The sequence below is a fragment of the Artemia franciscana genome, chromosome 4 (assembly GCF_032884065.1).
Source record: "Artemia franciscana chromosome 4, ASM3288406v1, whole genome shotgun sequence".
NCBI classification, from domain to species: domain Eukaryota; kingdom Metazoa; phylum Arthropoda; class Branchiopoda; order Anostraca; family Artemiidae; genus Artemia; species Artemia franciscana.
Window position 1 is genome coordinate 54,930,789 of NC_088866.1, and position 22,089 is coordinate 54,952,877.

A 22,089-nucleotide genomic window follows, 5' to 3' on the forward strand; every position below is an offset into this window, starting at 1 on the left:
GGAAGGATAAAAGCAACAGTATTCTATTGTCCTGGAGAATAGCAACTACTACAAAATATTGGGTGTTTATAGAGACAATGAACGTGCGGCCAGAATACAAATAAAATGACAGGATAGATGCGCCAAAACTCTAGGCATTGCAACACCTATTCTCCTCAGTCATGTTCTAAAAAATGTTTATATGTTTTTATATATTAAATTAATTAAATTAGTTTAATTAGTTAATTAAATTATTAATTAGTTTTTATATTAAATAAAATAGCACTTCTTCCTCTTTTTATAACATTTTAAAATTATACTGATGCATTTATCAGCAAAGTTAGGATGATGTCGTTGGTTATGATGATAGGTTCGGCTCTAAAACCTTAGGTTGGCACTTATGATGCCAATTCAGTACCCAAATAGTTTTTCAAATAAATAGATAGATAAATAGATAATTTTTTATTTGCAACAATTAAATAAATAAATATGACAAACCAGTACACATGTCTGGTGGCATACTTTAGCACTGACAATGATACATACGAAAATAAAAACTACGAAAATAAAAATTAGTACTGACAAAATAAAAATAAATCAAGCCAAAGTAAATACATGCCTACAGCATCTGCATAAATATACAAAAAAAAATAAACCAAAAATAATTCCCGCAACATATTAAACACAAATCACCTAATAATTTGTTATTTAATTAAATATTTGAAAACCCGTCATAACCTACATATAAATCCGAAATACCTTTAATCCTCGCACCCAATAATCCTGACAAATTTCAACTTTGTGATTATATTTTGCAACTTTTTAATAAATAGTAAGTTCATTATTTCTGAAAAAATTATTTTCATCACTGATTTGTTAAGTTTTTTTTTTTAATAATTTTAAAAACTCTCGCTTATTGCTACATTCTCGTACTGATATTGGAATTGAGTTCCAAATTTTGACCAAGTATGACGGATGCTGAAACCCGCTCTTGACGTAGGACGAAATTCACATGAAAAATCTGAACGATGAGTGCTTGGATAGTTATGAAATTGGGAATTAGATGAAAAATACCAGAGAAATTAGAAGGTAAACTATTGTATAAATAATCATGACAAATATTAGAAATAGAAATACAGCATGAAAACTGATGGCAATACCTTTTCATGGTTTTCTGGCTGAGGACAACATTCTCCTGAATCATATATATATATATATATATATATATATATATATATATATATATATATATATATATATATATATATATATATATATATATATATATATATATATATATATATATATATATATATATATATATATATATATATATATATATATATATATATATATATATATATATAAAATATTTCTAGACTTAAAAATTGGAAATTTAGCAGTTGTTTAAAATATTAAGTATTTCTTCTCCTCTTTATAGCAACATTTACATGGCCATCAACTCGCCTAATTGTTATACTGCAATTAGGCGTACCTAATCTTTTCTTTTGGGCCTAATCTTTTAAAATCAATATTTTTAGACCCACTATATTTGTTCTCTACACATTTTAGCGTTTGTAAAAAAAAGCTCTTTTTGTTGCAGCATTTGGAACGATTACTTGTTTTGTACCTGGAAATATTTGCGAGTGGGAGAGGTATCAAATAAGTTGGGCTTGAACAATTAATAGATTTCTCTATGGCATGTTTTTACTTGACGATAAAATTGTGAAATTTTAAAAACTATGTTTAAATAGTATTTTACCTGTCCACTTGATTAGGACACAAAAGCTACGTGTTGACAAATATCTGCGTTTTTATCTTAATTTGTGAATACAAAGTTAATGTCTGCATTTTGACCTTTCACTAATGAAGCTGTCATTTTTTCAGAAGCGATATACAATCATTTTTTTTCGCAAACTAAATAAGTTTTCTGCGGAATATATATCGGTAGTATTGTCAAAATTTGTGTATCACTATTTAGTAACGCATTAAAGGTCTACATAACAAATCTGATGGGTTTAACGGGCTTTTTGCTACCTGTTTCAACAATGCCAAGGATTAAGGTAAGATGGTCGAATCTGACATGTTTCAAATCTGAACTCTATGACATATCTTATTTCCCATATTTCACAATCTTCCTATTTCGTAATTTCATAATCATATTTCGCATGTTGGCAGTCTAAATACCCAAAATAGCCATTAGGGAAGAATTACTACCTCTCGCCAAAGAAAGCGACTTAACAAGCGCTGACAGGAAAAATTTTCCAATCTTCTTTCCAAATAATGCTGAGGACCCGAGTCAACCGACCCGATCAGAAGTAATTTCATATGCTACAAACACCGTATCAAGGGCCAATCTGATAATCATGCCTGCAGAAAGGGGATAGTAGGAATCTAACCAACACTACTACTGAAAAATCATCACAGCGCCAAGTCACCTAAAATCAGCGTAGCAACGCACACCCCTCCTCTACCCACTCTGTTCAGACCTTGACTCTTCGCTCCCTCTCACGAAGACCTACTTCTTTTAAATATTTTCCACCTTTCACAACTACACTCTAGGAAGTCCTACTTTTCGTTTGGTTCCAAAAAGCATAGTTTATTTAACCTGTGTCAATATTGGCACAAACAATAGGGTATCGAAATCCCCAGAACTGTCCCCAAAAACCAGACACTATGAAGACAATTGATTGATCAGCAGAAAGATATGAAAACTATTTATTGATCAAAAAGACTGATGATAGTCCTGGCAATTAAAGCCTAACATTCATAAATAGATTAAAGGCCATAGTAAAGAAACAACAAAGAAGGCATGCAAGGATGGAAGCCACAGATATACAAAAAAAATGAGGTAGCGGGTGGGCGGGAGGGTCCAGTAGCCTGATAATCATGCCTACAGAAATGGGATAGTAGGAATATAGCCGATACTACTAATGAAAAAGTGTCACAGCACCATGTCACCTAAAATCAGCGTAGCAACGCATACTCCTCCTCTACCCACTCTGTTCAGACCTTGACTCTTCGCTCCCTCTCACGAAGACCTACTTCTTTTAAATATTTTCCACCTTTCACAACTACACTCTAGGAAGTCCTACTTTTCGTTTGGTTCCAAAAAGCATAGTTTATTTAACCTGTGTCAATATTGGCACAAACAATAGGGTATCGAAATCCCCAGAACTGTCCCCAAAAACCAGACACTATGAAGACAATTGATTGATCAGCAGAAAGATATGAAAACTATTTATTGATCAAAAAGACTGATGATAGTCCTGGCAATTAAAGCCTAACATTCATAAATAGATTAAAGGCCATAGTAAAGAAACAACAAAGAAGGCATGCAAGGATGGAAGCCACAGATATACAAAAAAAATGAGGTAGCGGGTGGGCGGGAGGGTCCAGTAGCCTGATAATCATGCCTACAGAAATGGGATAGTAGGAATATAGCCGATACTACTAATGAAAAAGTGTCACAGCACCATGTCACCTAAAATCAGCGTAGCAACGCATACTCCTCCTCTACCCACTCTGTTCAGACCTTGACTCTTCGCTCCCTCTCACGAAGACCTACTTCTTTTAAATATTTTCCACCTTTCACAACTACACTCTAGGAAGTCCTACTTTTCGTTTGGTTCCAAAAAGCATAGTTTATTTAACCTGTGTCAATATTGGCACAAACAATAGGGTATCGAAATCCCCAGAACTCTCCCCAAAAACCAGACACTATGAAGACAATTGATTGATCAGCAGAAAGATATGAAAACTATTTATTGATCAAAAAGACTGATGATAGTCCTGGCAATTAAAGCCTAACATTCATAAATAGATTAAAGGCCATAGTAAAGAAACAACAAAAAGGCATGCAGGATGGAAGCCACAGATATACAAAAAAAATGAGGTAGCGGGTGGGCGGGAGGGTCCAGTAGCCTGATAATCATGCCTACAGAAATGGGATAGTAGGAATATAGCCGATACTACTAATGAAAAAGTGTCACAGCACCATGTCACCTAAAATCAGCGTAGCAACGCATACTCCTCCTCTACCCACTCTGTTCAGATCTTGACTCTTCACTCCCTCTCATGAAGACCTACTTCCTTTAAGTATTTTCCGCCTTTTACAAATCCACTCTACCAAGTCCTACTTTTCGTTTGGTTCCAAAAAGCATAATTTCTTTAAGTCAATTATCTTCAATATTATCCTCAATAAAATTAACCTCAATAATATATCCTCAATATTGGCAATAAAATCGCCTTTAAACAATTCTTCGTAAAATAATCTCTGCATTTGAAGCACCCGGGTTTCAGAGCCCAAACTGACCGCTCCCATAAAAGGGGTTTTTAATTTCCTTGGGATTCTAAGCTTTCTTCCTATCCTTTTAAACGTATTTCAACTGCAACAAAACATGTACCTTGGCTATTAAACTTTTGCATATTCCCTACATCCACTATTCTTATTAACTACTAATGTATCCTCAAATTTGAATTACTTATGTATTAGTATTAATGTATTGCACTAATTACTAGTGCATTAGTGATAAATTATTATTTAACATATTTAAATAGCTTTAATTATACATATATATATAATATATATTTGCCTTTGCTTTTAGCTTTTTTCATAAAAGCTTTTTTTACAAAGCTTATATGTAAGCTCTTTTTGCCTTTGCGTTAAGGGTCTAATTTTATTTTATAGAATCATCTTTCTGTTTTTTGTTAGTACTTTATTTCTTTCTCGTCCCTCCTAGTCATGGAGCCTCGTGGGGGACTTGGGTGAAGAGTGTTTGCTTATACAGAGCATTTTTAAGCTAATTGGGTAAGGGTAAAATGCTTTCTAAACAATATTCAGGGGCTCGACTATAACACAAAAATCTATTTATTCCTTTCAGCTTATTAATTTGTTTATTTACATTTTACATATTTTATTTGCTATACTGTTACCATTTATATCATCGTGTCCTCATTTTTTTGCTAAAAGGGGCTTCTCGTTATTACAATAAAGATCTTCTTGACTAACTCTTAAGTATGAGCACCAGACTTACCTTGCAGGTTGGTGTGCTGGTTTCTCTGTCACCATTTGGCATTTGCATCATCTGGTTCCCTTTAGAATCCCGCCACAACTTAGTTCCGTTAGGCCACTGTCTTTCTTCAGAGCCATCATTATGAAAAACAGCGAAACATCCACCGGGAAATTTCACTTCCTTCTTCCCTGACGGAAACCTGGTTTCCAGATGTCCCCTAAAATATTAACATAGTCATAACTATAGTCTTCTGGTTTTATCATTGTCCTACATTTCGTATTTTTATCATACTTAGCCACTGTTGTAGGAGAACTTATTTTGTTTTTGTGTCAAACGCCTTCTACACTCTTTACTACATAGTCACGTAAACATTGCTAAAAATAAAGATTAATGTCTACAAAGGTATGCAACTGTTTAAGTCATTGTACCCATGGTACCCCAGTTGAGCGATTTCTGCTTGGCAATACACGAGCCGGGAGTTCAACCCCAGCTAACTCAAGATTGAACAATAGGTTTGCTACCTGACCTTGTAAGAGACCCAAGAACTAAAACGTCAACAAATAACAACGGCCTACGCGCTATCAATGGCTCTGGATTATATTTGTCCTTTATCCTTTAGCCATCGAACACTAAATAAGTAAACTTAATTAAGAAGCCAGTGACAAACTCCACTCTAAAAGGTCGAACATCAAACTGACCCTCAATATTTTCCTACGCGAATGCAGTGTTACCAGCAAGATGTCTGGTTTAAAGTTGCGTCGCAATATAAGTGAAAATTTGCCGAAACCGCCATTTTTCCAGTGAAAATGTACTGAACGATTAAAAAAAAAATGTACAGAAAGGTTTGTACTTTAAGATCAAAACTAACGACGAATCTTAATCACAATCTGCTTCGTTTTTTTTTTCTCTTATGAACCAGCCATATTGTTGTCTGAACCGTATAGATAGTACCATTCAAGGAGGGGACCAAGTGTACATCCAGGATTTTTTTCGGGGGGGGGGGGGGTTACAATAAAAACCTTAAAAAACAAACCATTTATGACATTTTTATGAGTCAGCCAAAATTTCGAGGGAGGGGGAAAACCCAGTAACCCTCCTCCCTGATAGTGCCTTGAAGGGCACTCACATTCAACAGACGATGACCATATACAACGCAAAAAAAAATTCGGTGTATCACCTTCTCGATCACCTATTACTAGTCAGATCACCACTCAGTGGGGCATGGACTCAACTTTGGATTTCAGGGTGCAAGAGCAATGTGACGTACTCTTTTGTTCTTAGATACCTGTGCTTGATTCAACCCACAAGCTGATGTGCTGCTCCTCATGCAGCCCTTGTCTCATCATGTCATCACATTCTACTGCATACAGTCCTGGACCACTGAGGACTATTTTAAGACTAGATAAATCCCATCGACGGCCATGAAAACAAAAGTCGGTTTTGACGGTATTAAGGTAGAATTTGTCTGACCCAACACGTTTTTTTATGCAAGGAGGGGCTTGCGTTGAACTGCCTTTGCGACAAAGGTATTCAGTGGCATTCTCCATAATGATGATGGTGCGGATGTCTCATTCCTGCCGACACCATTGTCGTATAATCGTATCTGCCACTAGATGGCAGAAATTCAGCCTAAGAATATGCCTTGTACAATAATTGGTCCACATCGAAGAATAAAAGCCCCAACAACTTAACTTTATCCACAGTCAATTCCCGTGTTCGTTGGACCACCCGTTGATGCAGGTGGACTCTATAATACCCTGAAAAGTAGCCAATCCAAACATCAATTTAAGTCTAAGATAGAATTAAATTTCCATTCTTCGTTCCAATTTTAACACTTTGATCGTTCTGACCGCAAACACAGCATGAATAATACACTAGTCGCATTACAGGCACACTTGTGGATAATATTACGCACGGCTACAGCACAGATAATACACCCCATTCGTGACGCGTTGCTCTGAGCCATGTTCAAGCTTCGAACGTCATCTTTGTGATTGACCGATAAGAGTGAAAATTGAAAGCATAATCTTTAAAATTAAAAACGATTAGTAGCCACTGTTTGGGAAAAAGTTAATTTAATTACAGATTTTGGACGTTGTTTTACTATTTTAACTCCCCATTAATGTAGTACAAACAAGAAAACAAAGGATCATGGATTGTCACTTTTATTGACATACACTGATATTTATTCCTTAAAGTTTTGATAATTTTTTATTTATGAAAGTAAGAAAAGTAAAAACATTTAAAACATATTTTGTTTTCAGTACAGCGCAAATTATATTCTAGTCTTGAGAAGGCATTTGGGTTATCAGTCCTACTCGTGTTAATTTTTACTCGTTTTTGAGTTTGATTCGTCTATTTATTGTAAGTTCTGTTCTTCTTTAGTTTTATTCATTTATTAATTGTGATTTGTGGTGGTTTTACACTTGAAAGATTATTTGACTTTATTTCTGCTCATTCTCGACTTAATGGAGCTCTTTATTTTTCTTTGAAAAACTTGTTTCATGGAAAAGGTTTTTAAAATTAATTTCTGTTCGTTTTTATTGACATGGTCTTTTTTACGACAAAAATAATGTTTCATATTTTTTCAGTTTTTTCTATAAGAATTAATAGTATGGGTTGCTATTTGTATGTTGGAGAAACTTTTTCAAGAATCTTTGATCCTGACACAAACATTATTTTTTAATTTAATGTTATAGCTTCTGAAGTTCACCGGAAAAACAAAAATTAATATCATTCCAAAAGATTCTATCTATTCTCTTTAACAACCTGGATACACTTACACACTTTTTATTTATTTTAATTGTAAGAGCAGAAGCAGTAATAGCAGTATCCCTAACAGTTTCAACTTAATAACCCCAGTCGTTCTCGATACATTGCTGAGGTGTCTTATTGGCAACCATAACAGCAATGCCTTTTGATTTATTTTAAAGCGAAATTTAGTTTTAAAGCTTAATAGGTCAATTGCATGATTTTGGGGGATTGACATGCCCAATATCTGTAAAGACATAGTTGCTGGACCATTCTACTATGTTGAACAAAATTGCTGTCTCAAAATTTTGATTGGATGCATTTCGAAAATGAATGGGCTTGAGATATGGGCTACTTGCCCTCCAATCTCTTTTTACTCTTGTGCTGCCTACGATATTGCTTATATAGTCTTTTGTAAACCTACATGCATAGAATTTTTTTCGTTTAACTGATACTCCTAAACGTTCCCTAAATGTTTTATCTTGACACCCTTAGCGTCATTAGTTACAGTAACAGTGGTGGTAATTTTGAAAGTGGTAGTATGCATATAATGCCTTCTGGCTAGTTGAAAATCCCCCAAAACTCAACCTTAAAGGTCTAAATTAATAAGATAAGTAGTTCTTCAGATATTGCTTTGTCAACTTTCTGAAAGACCTCATGCTCATAGTTTGTTTTGATTTAGTTCAACATCCGCCTAAATATTCCTTAGAAGCTTCACCTTAATACCCTTAGCTTGCGCAGTAGCAATAGTTGTAGCAGCATGCGCATAGCACCTTTGGTTCCTTTAGCATCCCCTTCGACACACGCTGCATTTTTCAGCTTAATAAATGCCATCAACCATTCCAGAAGCATATCTGATGCGTCCGGTTGACAACCTGTGTGGCAGTGTGTTTCGAATTAGCTCCATGCAGTTTCTATATATCCCAAATTTTTGCCTTGATATCCTTAGTTGTAATAGCAGCAGCAGTAGTTATAGCAGTAGAATTAATTGAAGTAGCTTAAGCTTTAGTGGCAGCAGTAGTAATGGAAGTAGTAAAAATAGTAACCGTTGCAGCAGTATGAATAGAACCAGTAGCTGAAGGACGCAAATATTTTCCTTTAATTAGTTCAACATCCGTCACAACAAGCCCTGTTAGTTTCAACTTCACACACCAAACTGTTCCTAAGATATTGCTCTTACATCCTTTTGACGTGTGCTCAGTTATTCCTGTGTTGCACCCTTTTGACAATCCTTATACACATAACGTATTTTGTTTAAAATTCAATACTCCCCTCAACATTCTCTGAAAGGCTCACCTGAATACCGACGTCTTCTTGGAAAGTAAAGTTCAAGCAGGCATAGCTTTCTCAATAGCATATACTATGTGTAAAAATGAAAGATTTGCCAAACTTACAGCCCTTGTCCTGAGGACTGTGATAGGTTGACATCCCCAAAGACATAACTACTGGATCTTTCGACAAGGTTAAACAAAATAGCTCTCTTAAAACTTCGATTGGATATGTTTTAGGGAAGGATAGGCTTAGAGGGGGGGGCCTAATCACCATCCATTCACGTTTGACTCTTAAAAAGGGCACTAAAACTTCCGACTTCCAATCAAATGAGCTCCATCCGATCCAAAATTTATACTAGTACCCGTTCCATAATATATTTGTCGAAAATAAGACGTATGGAGGGCGGGCGCCCCTGGTCACTTTGACTCTTAAAAAGCGAACTAGAACATCTGATTTCCAATCCAATAAGCCCCCTTCTAAGTTTATGCGATCACCTTTTCCATAAAAACCTCAAATGCCCTCAGAGCTTAACTTACAGCCCTTGCTCTGAGGGCTGTGGGGGTGTCATCCTCAAATACATAACTTCGTGACCTTTCAAATACGCTGAACAAAACATCTATCTTAAATTTTGATAAGATGTGTCTTGGAAATTGATGGGCATGCAGGGGGGAGGGGGCTTGGTGCCCTCCAATCACTTTTGACTATTAAAAAGGCCCTTTCGATTTCAAATCGAATGGGCCTTTTTTGAAGCTTCTACTATAACAAATGGTCATCTCGAAATCTTTATTAGACATATTTTGGGAAAATACGAGGCGTGGGGAAAAGGGTATCCGCCTTCAAATCACTTTGAATCTAGGGTACCAGAACTTCTGATTACCTGCTCAATGAGCCCCTCCGAAGATGATACGACCACTATCTCTATAAAAACCTTATATGCCTCTAGGGCATAACTTACAACACTTGCCCTGAGGGCTGAAGGGGGTTGTCATCCTCAAAAACCCAATTTCTTGATTTTTTAACTACGCGGAACAAAATAGCTATCTCAAAATTTTGATTGGATGTGTTTTAGAAAATGGTGGGTGTGGGAGAAGGGGTTAGTTGCCCTCCAATCACTTTCGACCATTAAAAATGGCAATGGCCCTTTCGGTTTCTAGTCAAATGAGTTCTTTCCGAAGTTTCTACGACGATAAATGGCGATCTCAAAATTTCTATCAGAAACATTTCGGGAAAATATGAGGTGTGCGTGTGGGGGGGGGGGGCATTATAAATTTTCATAGGCAGTCCTATGAGCCCCTTCCGAAGTTTATACGATCACCTTTGCTATATATAACTAATATGCCCCCAGGGCATATCTTACAAGCCTTTTCCTGAAGGCTCCGGGGGTTGTCATCCTCAAGGCAGAATCTCCGGACCTTTCAACTAGGTTGAACAAAATGGCTATCTCAAAATTTTGATAAGATGTGTTTTGGGAATTAATGGGCGTGCGGGAGTAAAGGGCTTGTTGCCCTCCAATCACTTTTGACTGTTAAAAAAGGCCCTTTCGATTTCATATCGAATGGGCCTTTTTTGAAGCTTCTACGATAACAAATAGCCATCTCAAAATTTTTATTAGATACATTTCGGGAAAATACCGAGGTGTGGGGGGTATCCACCTTCCAATCACTTTGAATCCAAGGTACTAGAACTTCTGATTACCAATTCAATGAGCCCCCTCCGAAGATTATAAGACCACCATCTCTAAAAACTTTCAGTTTCTAATGGAATGAACTCTTTCCAAAGTTTCTACGACAATAAATGGACATCTCATAATTTCTATCAGAAACATTTCGTGAAAATACGAGGTGTGTCTGTGGGGGGGGGGGAATCCACTCTTCGATCATTCCTAATCTTAAAAAGGGCACTGGAGCTTCTCATAGCCAGTCCAATGAGCCCCTTCCGAAGTTTATACTATCACCTCTGCTATATATACATTTAAGTTACATGCCCCCCAGGGCCCAGCTTACAGCCCTTGCCCTGAGGGCTCCGGGAGGGAGGGAGGGGACTATCATCCTCAAGGCAGAACTTCCGGACGTTTCAACTATGTTGAACAAAATGGCTATCTCAAAATTTTGATTGGATGTGTTTGGTGAAATGATTGGCGTGAAAGGGGGTTAGTTGCCCTCCAATCACTTTCGACCATTAAAAACGGCAATGGCCCTTTCAATTTTCAATCGAATAAACTCCTTCGATACGATTTGCCCTGATATAAAAAAAGAAAAAGAAATATTGTGCCCACATCACTCTCTACTTAGGCAGCGCTATTGCGCTGCCTAATATAGTTGCAGGGAAACATGCACAAACTCAAGGGGAGTGACTTCATTTCCTTTATGTATAAGACTTTTTACAACTATACCTATACTTTCTCGTATTTTCAATGTAATTTGTCACTTGAAAATATCTCGAGTCTTGATCAGTGGTTGCTTAAAACCTATTTCTACTTACTTTTATAAAAGACCTTAGAGCACTATAGAAACTGAATAATAACCAAATAGCAAACCGAAACCGAATCTTTCATGGAAGGATCACATCAATGTTGTTCGTGCGAAAGCATCACATTGGTATAATGAACCGACTAAAGCATGTAATTCCTTACTCAGCACTTAGGTCACTTTATTTTAATTAAGTACAATGTCATTTTGATTATGCGAGATTGGTTTATCTAAATACGTTTCAGTCTGATCTTATCCCACTTATACAGAATAAAGCTCCTCGTGTCCTTAAGTTATTTCTACCGTCTCCTTTCCTTTTGTCAAATAAATCAATTACAAAATCGATTTAATACTGTGGATATTCTCCCGATGAGTTTTAGTGTCCAGTCGTCTATATTTTTGTTTAAAGTTAAATTCGGCCGTGGAAATCTTCCTAAACATTTTTTTTTCAAATAAACCTGTGTTCTTTACGTCCCAAAATGTCCCTTCCCACTCGATCTGGGCGTCATCTACTAATCCCTTTGCCAAAATGTTAGAGATCAAGATTTACAGTGCAGCATATGGTTCTTTTGATTTAGACTAAATTTGTTGCATCTTTAAATGTAACATTGTCACTTACTGCCATTAGATCTCGGCTCAGAACGTTGCTTATTCAGTGCTTTAAAAAATAAAAACATATTTTTTGATGTAGGATGGTGTCTCGTATTTATTGTTTTTATTATTTTGTGGTTTTTGGATGTGATCTTTCTGCACTCCCTTCCCACTGTGAGTCTGATAATTGGTATTATTAAGTTAGTATTGTCTCGAATAAACCTGTGTATGGCAGTAGGTTGGAGTGGCATGTCAATGTTATTTCTTCAATGAGAGAAAAAAGGCAAGAATGGTTGTGTTTATTTCAGTAGTATGATGTATTGTTTTTTGTTTTGGTTTTTTCTCGTTGGTATACGAGCTCTGCTTCCCGCCAACGAAAAAAATGTGTAAAATTGTGCCTTTTATTGCTATTGTAATAAAGAACCTTGAATCGGTGAATGTCGACATTAACCAGATTTCGGACATTCAAGGTATCATATATTTTGTGAAAATGCTAGGCATTTGAAGTAAACTTAATTTTACCACTGCATTTATATATAGGTTGCATTAAAAAATAAGTCAATTACTTATTCCGGTTTCAGTTTTTTCGTTTTATTTCCTTCTGTTTGCCATTTTTCGTTTCTTGCATTCTTTTTTCCGTATTTTTGTATTTATTTTTCGTTTCTTGTGTTTTTTGATGTTTTAGTTCTTTGGTTCAGCTTTTCATCTTCCTATTTTTTATTTAATATAGGGTTCCAAATATGAAGCCAAAAATGTTCCGCTATTTTCTGTTTTAGTATAAATGGTCTTGACCCGTTATCTATACATCTCATACATCTACACACATACATCCTATGCATAAATGCTTGTATATAAACTATATATTTTAATCAATTTATTTTCATTTTTTCCCCACTTTGAGTCTAATAATATAAAGCCCATACTTTTTATTGACACATTCACTCAGAGCTAGTTTCCTAGGCTACAAGTCCAATCTTACTTTTCAGGTATCCCCAAGTAACTTGTTAATACTCATTACTTTCAGGTGTTGACAACAAAAGGAATGCAATAAAGTCAAACCTGGCAACCGTGGATAACGAACAAATGTCTAACCTGTCAAAATTCTAGATCATGGATTCCCTAATGGACAGTAACGTTGTGTATCGGGCAGTTGAGCTCGCCCAGCTGAGTATGGGAATCATTAATAAGTTCTAAAGAAAATATATTACATTTAAAATGTAATATATTGACTTTTTAGGTTAAAAAAATTAATTTCTAATTAATATACGGGTATGATAATTAGTATCACTAGAAGAGATTATAGACCACGTTCAATGCAATAATTCACTTCAATTTAAATTTAAAACCAAAATGTACCTTTAATTCAAACAAAATACATAAAATAAAGAAATGGTCTCTATGTGCCAAAACCACCATCCTTCCAGACTTCTTTATCCCCATGAATTTCAATCAGTTAATATAATATCCGAACATCTCTTCCTTCTAAACAATATGTAGAAACACCTCCCTTAGCTCTTTTAACTCCTTGTGAAAACCTTAAAAATTGATTAAAACCACCCTCATTATCTCCACACATTCGGCAAAAAGCAAAGACCCACCTTTGAAATTAGTCTTCCTAAATGTTTTCTCTTACCTCCAAGTGGTGAAAAAAAAATCCCCTTTCCGATACTACCCACTTTATCTCCTCCCTACTAAGTCTTACCTTAAAATAAAATTCCTCCCTCTATACATTCTAAATCTTTGTATACTGACAGAGAGACGTCTATCTTCACTTTCTTATTTATTTTTAAAGTCGTTTTAAGAGTATGCGAGTTTATAAGGGGGCAGAAGGGAAATTAAGCTAAAAAAATGGAAAATAGCAATTTAGGTTAACAATTTAGGCAGATTAAAGTGTCAATAGAAAAAATCCTCAAACAATAAAATAGTTCCTTATTATTTCAGACTGGTTTAGGACGTCTAGTCTTTCGCTCGTTTTCTGTTGAGTATATAATTTGCTTGCTTTGAGGCAAAACAAAAATACTCACAAAATACACACAAATACAAAAAAAAATACATAATACATATAAAATTTACGCATAAATTGGTCACCTTTTAATACATCCAACTGACCGAATGCTATCTCTAAAATTAGGATTCAAACAATAAGTACATAAATAAAAGATTTAAATAGATACTATTACAATCCAAACATTTTCACAGTATTAAATAATGAAGAAAAGTTTTTTTAAATGAAAGTAAGGAATAACATTAAAACTTAAAACGAACAGAAATTACTCCGTATATGAAAGGGGCTTTTCCTCCTCAACCCCTCGCTCTTTACGCTAAAGTTTGACTCTTTCTCTTAACTCTACTTTTTAAAACAGTAAAAAAACTTTAGCGTAAAGAGCGGGGCGTTGAGGAGGAAAAGCCCCTTTCATATACGGAGTAATTTCTGTTCGTTTTAAGTTTTAATGTTGCTCCTTACTTTCATTTAAAAAAAAACTTTTTTTATTTAATTTGTGGATGTTTTTTAAATTAATGCATGTTTTGATCTTGGCTCTCTACACATAAATAATTAAAACGAAATTTGCATATTATTTTTTTTTTGGCTAAATAGCTTTCTCATAGTTTTAATCCGAAGATTTTGAGAAAAAAGGAGCGAGGGAGGAGGGCTAGCTGCCCTGCAATTTTTTGATTACTTAAAAGGCAACTAGAACTTTTAATTTTTTACAAACGTTTTCATTAGTAAAAAATATACGTAACTTACGAATTAACTTACGTCATGAACTTCTATATTCGTATGTTTTTATTGCGTATATGAAGGGGTGTACCCCTCGTCGATACCTCGCTCTTTACATTAAAGCTTAAATTTTGTCCCGATTCCTTAAGAATGACCTCTGAATCACAAAGCCCGTAGAATAAATATTTGAAATTACAAAAAATACTTTAGCGTAAAGAGTGAGGTATTATGAGGAGGTAAACCCCTCATATGCGTAATAAATTTTGTTCGTTTTAAGTTTTATTAGTGCTCCTTACTTTCAGTAGAAAAAACTTTTCATATTTATTTTTTCAAATAATACTAGAAAATCCTGCGCCCTTTTCATTGAAATTCTCTTCCCCCATGAGAAGTTCCTGCATGGAAATACCTCCCACGTATCTCCCCCACCCTAAACCAAAAAATTTCCCCTGAAAACATCTGTACACTTCCCAGTAACCATTACTATGTGTCAAAGTTGGTCAAAGTTTGTAATTTGTAGCCCCTCCCACGGGGACTGCGGGGGAGTAAGTCGCTCCTAGAGACATAGTTATCAGGTAATTCGACTATGATGAATAAAATTGCTATCTCAGAATTTTGATCCGGTGACTTTGGAGAAAAATGAGCGTGGGAGGGGGCCTATGTGCCCTCCAATTTTTTTGGTCACTTAAAAAGGGCACTAGAACTTTTCATTTCCGTTAGAATGACCCCTCTGGCGACATTCTAGGACCACTGAGTCAATACGATCACCACTGGGTAAAAAACAAAAAAAAAAACAAATAAACACGCATCCGTGATCTGTCTTCTGTCAAAAAATGCGAAATCCCACATTTTTGTAGATAGGAGCTTGAAACTTCTACAAAGAGGTGCTCTGAAAGGCTAAATCTGATGGTGTGATTTTCGTTAAGATTGTATGACTTTTAAGGTGTGTTTCCCCCTATTTTCTAAAATGAGGCAAATTTTCTCAAGCTCACAAGTTTTGATGGCTAAGACTAATCTTGATGAAACTTATATATTTAAAATCAGCATTAAAATACGATTCTTTTGATGTAACTATTGGTATCAAAGTTCCATTTTTAGAGTTTTGGTTATTATTGAGCCGGGTTCTTTATCAATGCTCTGAAAAGAAAGGTTGCATTAAAAACTTAAGTTTTTCGTCAACTCTGTAACACAGTTACAGCAAAATAAAACTGGGTCTTAAACATGGGAAATAAACCATTTTAAAAACTTTATAAGCTTCTTAAAACTTCTAAAATTTGAGTTATACTTCGTTTACTAAATATCCATCTGCCTGGTTTTGCCTACTAAATTATACCACGAAATTCACAATATTTAGTTCATTACCTGAAGATTGTATTTAAACGTATATTTACCATACAAATACCCGTTGTTGTATATGATAAGAATATTTATATGTATGTGTCGTGGGGGGAGAGGTAACCAATGCAGCACCACAAACACATAAAAAAAAAAAAAAAAAAAAAAAAAAAAAAAAAAAAAAAAAAAAAAAAAAACATGAAAGAGACAGAATTCTCCTGATGAGCCCTTATGTTGGGTGTTGCCTCTGAATTATTTGTCTATATTATTTTTTCTTTTGTTTGGTAAATGACGACTTATACTTATTGACGACATGACTGCCTGTCCATGGATTATTCTTTATGGTTGATTGTGTGTGGCTATGCTGTTTGACCTATGTGATTGTATGGATGAGGAGAGTTAAGGCCTCATTCAATTGCTGGTCTATATTAACCACTAATTTAGGAAAACAGTCTTCCTTTTCTCCTTCTGTCTCTCTTTTTTTTTTTTTTTTTTTTTTTTTTTGTGTGTGCTGTTGCATTGGTGATTTCTCTTTTCATGATATATAAAAATAAGTTGTCTGTGTGTCTGTCGAGTGATGTCATGTTTGTGTGTCGACTGACGTCATGTTTGTCGACTGGCGAAATTACAGACCGGGACATCGGGACACAAAGGACGACCGGGATACCGGGACATAGGGAATATAAATGACGACCGGGAAACTCAAAGAGAAAGCGACCGGGACACAAGGAATGTTCGATTAGCAATCACCATCAACAAAGCACCGGGACACAAATGACGACCGGGACACAGGGAATATAAATGACACCAGGACACTCAAAGAGAAATCACAGACCAGGATACTGGAACACAAATGACGACCGGGACAAAAATGACGACCGGGACACAGGGAATATAAATGACGACCGCGACACTCAAAGAGAAATTACAGACTGGGGCACCGGGACACAGGGAAACAACTACAACGGGGACACCGGGGGCTATATAAATGACGACGGGGACACAGGGAATGTTCGATTAGCTATCACCATCAACAAAGCTCAAGGGCAATCATTAGAATAATGAGGTATAGATCTGAATACAGATTGTTTTTTCCCATGGACAATTATATGTTGCATGTTCAAGAGTCGGTAAACCTGACAATCTATTTATATGCACAGACAATGGGACAGCCAAGAATGTTGTATATTCGCAAGTTTTACGTAGTTGAAAATATATATATATATATATATATATATATATATATATATATATACATATATATTCACAGGTAGGACACAGGGACACAACTACAATGGCGCGTAACTAATATGGCGCGTAACGACTTACGCGCGGGGGGGGGCTTGGGGTGCGCGAACCCCCACAGCTAGTATTATAATATAGTTCTATATATTCTATATAAACCTCATTTAAACTGTTAAATACGCATGAAAGTTTATTTAAATAATTTCCGAACGAAATCATTCATTCTTCCTCTGTCATTTTCCTTACAATTATAATAGCGTTAAAAGGATGTCTGATTGAAGTTAGTATTTCTGGGTTTTCTTTTGCTGTTATAATTTGGATCAAAGAAACTTGTGCTAAATTCGTAGCCAAATTAATTGAAGCGAATGATCAAAGATAGCAGGATAATTAGAAAGAAAAACGGGAAGCTTAATTAGATCTTGGAAATAACTTGGAGATTTTCATGAGTTGTTTCCCCGTAGAGTTTTATTTCCGTTCTGAAATCCTCAAGTATGAACACATTTTTCCAAGAATGTTGAGATATAAAAAGTACCCATGATTTTTGGGACGTCAAATAAAAACCTTTTTGTCTCCTGGACTCATCTGAAAACCGCGTATCATGAGGTTTTCGAAATTTTATTTCGAAACATGTAGTTTTTATGAAAGTACCACATTTTTGGCATTGTTACCACGTTGAACCGTAAAAATAAATAGGCAAGATCCATCAGTTAAATTTAACGTCACATTAAATCAGTAAAAATTCAGTCATTAACTATCTACTTCTCCCCAAAGACAACAACTACACTTTTGAACTGAAGCTACATCTGTAGCTTTTAAACTCTTTTAAACTGTTTGGGCTATGTGTCTCACTTTATTTTTCACTGACAAGGCCAATATTTCCATTTTTTTTGTCATCTGGTGCCACCAAAACTACATAACTGAATATGGAGGTCTATATCTATCCTTGGTACGATTTGATGGTAACTATTATCCATCCTTTGTATATGGGTGTGCCCTTTGAGCAAGTTATTTTTATGTTAATTATAGAAGAATCCATATACTTCAAATCAAAGCAATCTGTCTGTTGGGGGGAATGTGCTAATATTAATGATACACTTAATTATACACTTACTTTATCTTTTACTTAAATGATACACTTACTTTAAAGTAAGCGTATCAATATTTTTGATACGCTTACTTGTTATAGCCATTTTAAAATTTGTATTATAGGTTAAGTACACGATCACCAGTTCTTAACATTGGTGTACCAATGATTTAACTGATATTGCATCAACATTCTTTAGTGGATGTTTTTTTTCTAATTCTTTTTATTATCGGTATCATACTAGAAATGTCGAAAAGGTAGTAAATGAAACGAGAAATCAGTACAAGAGAACGGCCTATGGGTGTACTCCTCTGGTATAGCCATCCGGACAGCATTACAGGCTCTGAACCGATTTTATTATTTAAAAATCAGGTCAAAGGGTTTGTTTTCAGTCGAGATCCGGGATAAGAGCAGGTTCCCTGTTAACTATTATGTATGTGACTGCTTCTTTTCTTCTCGATTATGTAATTTAATTAGTTAATTGAACCACTTTGCACGATTTATTTGGTCTTCTACCAATGGCTAAATTTATTTCATTGCTGTATTATTTTGTGAATTATTGAGAATAAACGTATCAATTAATCAACTTTTCATTAAAAAGTTAATTCCAAATTTGTCCTAATTCTTTCTTATTATATGCAGTGTTGCATGAGTTTTCACTTCCAACCAAAGCGGTCAAATTTGTTTCCACTGAGCCGACACTTAAAACGAAGCTTCTGGCATAAACAAACGAGTTTTATATATTACTTATATGGAGCAAAATATAATACTTTGATGTGTGTAAAATTGAATTTTGGGGTTATTTTTCCAGAATATTTTCCCAGGAGGATCGGCATCAAACACTAACAAAATTTATATTTTTGTATCACAAGTAATTGCTGAAAGTGTTAGATCTGCCCCATTCGGGCCTAGTATCCAGCAAGCAAAGCCGTATCTAGAGGGAGAGTTGGGTGTAAACCCTCCCCAAAAATTTTTTTTGGCCGATTCATAAAAAAGTATCAAAAATGCATATCAACAAATTATTACGCGCTTGTAAAACTTTTTTTTGTATTCCCCCACCCAAAAAAATAAAAATCCTGGAATAGACCCTTGCCAACAAGCGTAGTTGAATGCCATGGAAGATTGAGGGTCAACTCGCTTGGAATAAATATAGGCTGTTGGTCATTCTATCCTAGTCTGGAAATAGTCCCCTGAACGAAAGTAGCAAATCGACTACCCTTTCATTGAAATATCCTCAAACACACATGAATACTATACGTACAGAATACAAATTTAAAATGTTCTGCTACCACTACTACTAGCAGCTTCATGCAGTATCCAGCCGACTGAGGCCAACACAGCTGCGCACAGTGCGCCTCCATCTCAATATATTCAAAGCCTCCCTCTTAACATCCTCCCAGGGATTCCCTTAAATAGTTCCTCACGACCTCCCCCACCTCATTCACAGACAACATGCTTTTCGTTTTGCCATTGATAGTTGGCTGACAAGAACGCTCTTTGGCAATCTGTGATCCTTCACCCACAGAGCGTGCTCTAGACATCTCAATTTTTCTCTAATTATTACGTAGAAAGCGGGATTAAACAATATAATTTACAGTTTGAAATACGGTCAGTCAGACAGGTACCCAAAACGATCCGTAGTCAGTTTCTCTGCAAAAGATATTTGTAAGCATAATTTTTAAAGTATATTTTAAGATTTACAATTTTCTTTAATTTAAAATTTTGCTATTTAAAAGTATATTTTACACTTTTACAATACAATTTTATATATCATGTGGAAACATATTTGACTATTTTTCCACAAAATAAGTAAATATACGTAAAAGAAAAGAAAACCTACTCTGGGTACTCCAGAACTTCTTTTCCATCATTCATCGTTGTTTGGGTTATACCTTTGGCCGTATATATATACTTGATCGTCCCATCTGGTTGAACAATCTTCACATCTTTGTTAAAATACACTGTTTTCATTGTACCATCCTTATAAATCGTTTTTATGTTACCACTCTCAAATATGATCTCCTTGGTTCCATCTTCATGCACTACTACTTTTCCACGATCACCACCGTCTCTGGTTTTCTTTTCAGATTGAGGTGTTTGGACCTGGTCGGATATTAGCTGAGGGGTATTGCCAATTGGGGTTGAAGGCGGCTGTGCTTTACAAGGAATGGACGGTGAGGGTAACGATTCCGTCTGTACTTCAACTGATGCTGATTGAGGTTTTACTTGGGCATAAATTGGTCTTGGTCTCAAGCTAGATTGCAATTTCTAAAAGAAAAGAAAACAAAATTTTTGTTTATGCTTAGCTTGCACTTGATTATACTTAATCTTTATTATACTTGCAATGATGAACATATACATATTATTATATTACTTTTGTATTCTCAATTATTATATATTGTAATTTTATTATTTGTGCAATGTTATTGCTTTATTGTATACCCTTGTTGAAGCAGAGTGGATTAACGCTCTGTTTAGCAATACGGGGCACGGGCTTTGATCCGCTCCGCAGCAAGATTAGGGGATAAGCGTGCTGCTTGTCCCTGTAAAAAGAGACCCACCAACTGAATGTCGATTGGACGCCCTATGCGCCAGCAATGGCTCACGCTTTGTTTCATGATTTTTGTTTAGTTTAATTATTTAATTAGTTTAATTGAAAACTTTACTGATAACTATAAGGCGACTTGGAAGATTCAACAGAAAAATTCTGGAGGATGTTGAATATTGTTGGGCATTATATGTTAAGTTTTTTATGGAAATATAGTTTTGCTGATAAAACTTCCACACATTAATTGTTTGTTTTTTTTGCTTGTCGCCACTGTCCTGTGACTTTTTTTCAATAAAGATATCTAATGAAATCTTAGCAGATTATGAAAGAGTCTAATAATATTATGGAGTTTCCTAAACCAAAACTCAATGTTATAGCTTCGCTACGAGTTGATGCTTTCGAAAAAACTTGATGGTCAGAACTCATTGAAAGTAAAGCTTAGCTTACAACTCATTACCACCATCCCAATCTATATAGTGATAAATACTTCCCTAGATTGGGAGTTTTATCCCTAAAAAATTAACACTAGAATCATTTTCACGGGGCAAATTTCGAGTAAGCTTAACTTATTTTGTTTTTATCAAAACCAACACCCTGGTTTTTTAAGTTTTACGCCTCAATACAAAGTCTTGACAAACACTTATGTTGAATAATAATCTAGAAATATCTCTGTGGTCAAACTACTACTAATGCTTGAGACGAGACACAGGCTGTTCCAACCCAAATCGGCACCAAGAATGCACTAGACCGCATTATATCCCTGCCTTCGGTCTTCTTTCGGAACCGGATGATTTCCAACCACGATCTGTCCCAATTGCGTCTTTGCTCCCGGATTCCACCTAAAGGCTCGAGGTTTTTCTTTATTTTAGGATGTCAGTTTTTAGTTTGGTCTCCTTGCTTATTCTTCCAATGACGAGGGGGCTGAAATTCAAGGAGCCGGTGGGTCAGGCACTCGCTTGGGCACCGTTTATCGTGCCTAAACCATCTGAGCCTTCTGCTCTTGATGATAGTGGATCATGACTATTTCTGACTGCATATTTGCATCAGGTACTCATTGCTTATTCTTTGGCTGAGCTTGAGACAAA

General features: G+C 35.5%; 1 protein-coding gene and 1 long non-coding RNA gene across 4 annotated transcripts in view; one reads left to right on the plus strand and one right to left on the minus strand.

Annotated features, from left to right (window-relative positions):
• Positions 1-22,089, minus strand: part of LOC136026611 (uncharacterized) — a 65,826-nt gene that overhangs the window by 4,951 nt on the left and 38,786 nt on the right. For all 3 annotated transcript variants that reach the window (XM_065703334.1, XM_065703336.1, XM_065703335.1), the window contains exons 7-8: positions 20,297-20,724; positions 5,016-5,211 (exon numbers count right to left, since the gene is read on the minus strand). In XM_065703334.1, the coding sequence (XP_065559406.1) occupies positions 5,016-5,211; positions 20,297-20,724 (624 nt within the window). The remainder of the gene's footprint in view (positions 1-5,015; positions 5,212-20,296; positions 20,725-22,089) is intronic.
• LOC136026613 (uncharacterized) lies at positions 1,003-20,629 on the plus strand. The gene is made up of 3 exons (XR_010617347.1): positions 1,003-1,068; positions 13,101-13,244; positions 20,544-20,629. It is a non-coding gene; the product is annotated as an uncharacterized LOC136026613 (long non-coding RNA).